General features: G+C 50.5%; 1 protein-coding gene across 1 annotated transcript in view; it reads right to left on the reverse strand.

The window, feature by feature from the left end:
• HS3ST4 (heparan sulfate-glucosamine 3-sulfotransferase 4) overlaps positions 1–5,633 on the reverse strand; it is a 538,633-nt gene extending 533,000 nt beyond the window's left edge. The window contains exon 1 of the mRNA XM_090277709.1: positions 4,908–5,633. Coding sequence (XP_090133835.1) covers positions 4,908–5,611 — 704 coding nt within the window. The 5' untranslated portion in view covers positions 5,612–5,633. The remainder of the gene's footprint in view (positions 1–4,907) is intronic.
• Positions 5,634–6,000: the final 367 nt, after the last annotated feature.

Genomic DNA, 6,000 nt, shown 5'->3' on the forward strand with positions numbered 1-6,000 from the left:
ACTAAATTAGCACATGTAAGCCACAATTCTGGCAACTGAAAAGGGGCTGGGTATGCCCATCACTTTCTGAAATGGGTTTAAACCAGAGGTTGCCAACTGGTAGCCAGCTGGCTGTATCTAGCCCAAAGATTGGTTCTGTGTGTCTCACTCACACTGTTGGCATACACAGTGCTTTTAAGAAACTTCTGTTGCCAACATTAAAAACAAGAGATTTCACATTAAAACCTAATTTCCACTGGAGATTCAGTAACCCTGATGCCATATATGAGCATGGAAATGAGAAGCTGGAAGCAAGCGGTGGCCACCCCTTTAGACAGAATATATACACTCCAGTTTCTTCCAATTGGTTCATTTCACTCATTTAGAGCATCCCCGTGGGCCCTCAGTGACCCTTGGTTTAAAACTTTAAGCAGATACAGATTGCAAAGCCAATGTTCCCCAAAGATCCCCAGTAAAGAAACATTTCAGCCAACAGCACAACAGGGGTGACAGAAGGAAAAGCATAGGAGGCCAACACGATTTCAGAAATGGGAAAACCCAGTTTGGGCTCACTTGGATTTCTGCTCTAGGATACCCATGTTTTGTTTAGAAAATATATTCCCTTGTATTATTTCATTTATTCCTCCTAACAACACTGCAAGGAAGAAATTACTCTCAGATAAACAAACTGAAGCTGGGTGATGTTAAATCAGTTATCCAACCAAGACCATCAACTAGCAAGTGACAAAGCTGGATTTTGAATCCAGTTTGGTCCAGCTACAAATGCTGTGCTTTGGAAATAATAAAAGAACACTTTAGAAATCCTTGAGGCTTGTTTCTACCTCAGGGCCTTTTCACTTGCTATTCCCTCTACCTGAAAGCCTCTCCACCCAGATCTTCACATAGGGAGGGCCTTACTCCTTCACTTCATTTATATCACCACCAGAGAGGATTTCCCTGATCATTTGATCTAAAGTACAATAACACACTTATGGGCACCAGTTACTCTCTAAGCCCCTGCTGCTCAAAGTGAGGTCCAGGGACTAGCAGTATCAGCATCACCTGGGAAGTTAGAAACGCATGATGTCAGGTCACTCCCCAAACCTGCTGAATCAGAATCTGCATGTTAACAACATCCCCAGGTGATGTTTACAGTTTAAAAGCACTGCTCTAGAAGAGCTCTGCCCAGTGGAAATAAAATGTGAACAATAAGTGTAACTTTAAATGTTCTAACAGTGACATTAAAAAGATAAAAAGAAAGACTGTTGGTTTGCTGTCTCCTCTACTCTCCCCACTCCCTGCCTCATCTCTTTTGCTCATCATTTTATCCCCAATACCTGAAACAGTACTGGACAGGTAATAAATATTAATAAATGTTTGTTGAATGGAAGAATAAAGGGAGAACTTTCTAGTGTGTTATGTGTGGCAGTGTGGGTCAGGGGAAGAAACTGCAATGGGACAGAATTGGTCAGCTCACCCGCATACCAGCTGAGAAACCTTAAGCAACTTTTTACCCTCATGAGCCACCTGTAAAACAGCAGTTTTGCTATTACACTCACAGCCTCATCATGACACTCAAATGTGATAACATGTCTATAACATGCCAACCACCACAATAGCAGCAGTGTAATAAATGCCAGTGCCTTATCCTCCCTTCCTTCTCTCTCCAGATACCCATGTACGAAGGATGCTGTTGACCATTTTCCTCTAGGGAGCATGATGGCAACTACTGAAACCCCCTCCTGAGTTATTTTCCCCAAGCAAATGGGATGTGTGTATTAACAGTATGCAGTGAACACAACTTGAAATCATGGAGGATCACTTTCCACCGCCCTGGGGTTGAGTGGTTTCCAAAAGCAAAGTGGTCATGGTCAGTCTACAGTCTACACCACGAGGGAGGCAACGCCAGCCATCTCTGCCACTTGGATGAGTTCTGCCATGACAGGCCTGCCACAAGGTGCCCTCCTTTAGAGGAGCTTAAGACCTCTGCCCAGACAGCTTATAGCAGCTCTTACTGAAAGGTGCATTGTAGCTTTGCCCTTTTATTTGGGTTGGGGAGGAAGGAGCGTAGGGTTTATTCTACCCCTCCACACACACACACACACACACACCCTCAGTAATTGCTGATCTGTGTCAGTCTGTGAAAGGAGGCTTGCTTCTCTGCAGCTGTAACAGACACACCCTAATCCAGGAGACTATCTTGCCCTGAAAATCTGATACACATGTTCTAATCCCAAGTGTGTTTTTAAATTACATTAGATCAACAGCACAAGAGAAAGCAAAACATGGATTTAGACACAAGTGGAGTGACACAGAATACAATGGCTAAGGCTGCTTAGCTTGATATGAGGAAAGCCCAGGCCAGCTCTGCTGAGAGCAGCCCCCATTTTTTCTTGCTCCCCCTCTTGCAGAACACATGAACCCCAGAAACATTTGCAGAATTAGTAGGCCACTGGGAAGCACACTGAAGAGAAAAAGAAAACAAGTAAGTGGGAAGGAGGAATCAAAAACTTGAATTAACCTATGCATCTCTAATCGGGCAGATGAAAGAGTGAGAGTCCAGAAAGGATACATGGCGTTCGGGGAGCAAGTGGAACCATTTCAGTCCAGAGGCCGCCACTGAAAAGATGGAGTCACACCGGGAACCCAAAACCAAGGGTGTCTGTTCCTGGTCTGAATCAATGCCACTGCTTCCTCTCTACAATACAGCGAGGGTACCATGCCCTCTTCTTTCACGAAACAGAGAGACAGGAGCATAAGGCAGAGTTAATGAAAATCCCACAGGCACCCTCAAAGCTTTACTATCCTGGTAATGGCAGAGAGATCACAAGTTGCCCCAGCACACGTGGCTCCTGTGCGTGCAAGGGGTTTCTGGGCATCCTCCCAACAACCAGGTGTGGGTGGCTAAGATTCCCTCTGTGTTTGATAAATTCTTCTCCAGCCACCACTGGCGAGAACCTGGGGCAGGGACTGAAGACACAGAGACATCACATGGTCCTCAACTTCCATCCACATCTCTGTGGTGTAACAACTGTAAGGGCAGTCACCAAATACTGGCACAGCACTGAAATAGCTTTCACTGCCAAGCTGTGACAACCAGACAGTTTATGTACCTTCTTGTCCAGCCTAATTTAAAAGAACATTTAAAAACTGGACATCTCTATCCTTTCAGTCAGAATGTCCTCCAGACCCTACCATGGGGCTCACAGACATGCATTCTGTCACACACCCTTCCTCAACTTTATTTCAAGTCATTTGAATCACACACACCCCTTCTGTTTCCAACTGCTGCAAAGCTACCCAAACACATGCCTCCCTCTCCCCAAAAGAACATTTGGCACTTCTCACAAGATAAACAACTTTAAAGTTAGAAGTGGGGGGAAAAGCCAGTTGCCCTCATAAGGCCAAAGCTGCCCCCACAGAGAAGCCAGAACCTTCCTACAACCAACAATTAACTGAACCCTCCCCACACATCATACCCTTTTTCTCTACTTTGCTACGTTTTCATTAATCATCCTAACACCTTTTTAATTATAATTGCAAACTGGAACTCATGGCTTGTGACATACTAAATACTGATTTTCCAGTGAAATTAGGCATTTGCTGTTTTATGTTTTGATAGGAAGGGGCTGTTTGAAACCTCCTAAAATTTTGCAATTAGTTCTCTATGTTGAAATAGACACAATATTAACAGACACATTTGTTGTTTCCTTTTAATGTGCTGGAATGTTTATGCCTAAGTGTACTTCTCTGGAGCTTTCGAAGCACAAGGCATATTTTTAAAAGTAGGGGAAAAAGCAATCACAATACACACATTTATTAAATATTTCTGAAGTTATTGCTAAAACTTTTCCAGGCTGTAATTTAAACTTAGAAAGCCCATCTCTTCAACAAGAAAGCAACTTGTTAGGAAACAATCCTTATTTTACCTCTTGGCTCTATTAACATGATAACATCACTTTAACTGACAAAGCCTGTGTTCCTGTTTGACAATTGCAATTAATTATTGAGATGCAACAGAGATGGGGCCAGCCAGCCAGATCTGTTTTCCAAAGACATATAAAACAGAAAGAAAGAAAGAAAAAGCAAAGGAGGTTTGCATTTGGGTATCCACACTAGTGTTGTTTTAAATGTTATGGGTGGCAAGAAAGATGCATTATTAATTTATTTTACCTAGGCTAACTTTCTAGTCCTCTCCTCTCCCTTTCTCTCACCACTGGCAGAAGGTAGGGCAGGAGGGAGGTGAACATCTCAGGAGTTAAAACCTCCAATCTTGGAAAAGGGCAGGGGTGCAAGGCATCAGCACTCTTAAGGCACCACCGTCGCGTCGACACTGATGCTCCAGAAGCAAAGACAACCCAGTGTTCACTCAGCCAAAGGGGGATCGAAAGTCCTGGAGATGGGGAACATCCTCAGTCTTTACTAGAAAGCCCAAATTCACCAGCACCATCTTTATAAGTGTTCCCTGTTCATTTTGCTCTAACCTGATACTTAAAGTTGGATTCCAGGGACGCAATGCGTTCGAGGGAGATTTTGAAAGATTCCCGGCGATCTTAAAGTAATTTAGTCTCACCACAGCTGTCCTGCCTCACGACCCTACAACACAGAAGCGCAGAGCCCCTCAAGAGCCTGGGTTGGGAAACACTCCGAAGGCGCGGGGGCTCCCAGGCATGGAGCTGCGCAGATTCAGAAAGCAGCAAACTGGACGAGGAGCTCAAGAAGACAGAGCCCACTGCCACCTCCTGCCCTCGCTATGAAATAAAGTGATTCCTAGCCGGCCTCCGGCCCTCTCCGCCGCGCCCCACACAACCCTGCCAGGGTTCGCCTAACCCTCGGGGGAGGCGTGGGGCCCTCAGGATGGCTCCTGAACTTCCCCTACGAGCCCCCCCACCCCCACCCCCGCCGGCCCGCTGAGCCCGGGGTCCTACCTGTACCACTCTAGCCCCTTCTCATAGTTCCTGTCGAAGAAGTGCGGCTCCACGCCTACCGCCCGCACGTCCGGGTGTACGCGGATCGCCTCCAGTAGCGCGCGGGTGCCCCCTTTCTTGACCCCGATGATCAGAGCCTGTGGCAGCTTCTTCTCCCCGTAGTCCGGGGTGCTGGCGACGCCGCCCCGTTCGCTGCTCCCGTTGGCCGCACTCCGGCCACTGAGCTCCTCGGCGGTGGTGCTGGACTCCTGCGCTCCCCTCTCTAGCTCCGTGATCATCTCGCTGGGGGCCGGTGGGGGCCGGAGCCAGGCGTCCCGGGCGCCGCCGCCGCTCGCCAGCCCCCAGCCTTCCGCGCCGGGGGTGGCGGGCTGCTCAGGGGGCTCAGGCGGCTCCCCGCGGCTCGCGTTGTCCGGCCGCGGCGCGGGCGGCTGAGAGGGGGCGCCGAGGCGCTCGGTGGGAGGTGGCGGAGAGGGTGGCGGCGGGCTCGGCGGGGGCTCGGCGGCGGCGCCCGGCGGCTGCTGCAGGGCCAGGGGGAACTGCAGGGAGACCGAGCCGCCCAGGAGGCTGTAGCACAGGTAGGTGATGGACAGAGATACGGTGCACATGAACAGCAGCCTGCGCGCTGGCGGCCCCTTAGCCAAGACGCCAGGCGGCGGCGGCGAGGCAAGAGGTGGAGGCGGAGGAGATGCGGGCCACCGGGCCATCCCGGCTCCCGGCTCGCGGCGGCGGCGGCGGCGGCCCCCAGCGCTGCCCGGACATGGTTTCAGCCGCCGCCGCCACCGCCGCCGCCCAGCCGCCCCGGCTGCATGAAGCGATGCCGCTGCGCCCCCGGCCCTGGCCGCTGTCCCGCTGCGCCGGGGTGAAGCCCGGCCGCATGGCCCACCTCCCCGCTCGGCCCGCGGAGTCCCGTTGGCCCCCCACAACCCCCTTCAGCCTCTGGCAAGGGGACCGAGGGGGGCGTGCTGACCCTCCAGCTGCACCTGCTCCGCCTGCAGCTCCTTCCTTTCTCGGATTGACCGCGGGTCTTGTTTCAGTCTCAGCCGCCGCCGCCCCGCGCTGTTGCGGCCCGGAGTTCCTTCCCCGCTGCTAACTT

Source organism: Furipterus horrens, unplaced genomic scaffold (genome assembly GCF_987537825.1).
Source record: "Furipterus horrens unplaced genomic scaffold, mFurHor1.1.pri manual_scaffold_5, whole genome shotgun sequence".
Taxonomy (NCBI): Eukaryota; Metazoa; Chordata; class Mammalia; order Chiroptera; family Furipteridae; genus Furipterus; species Furipterus horrens.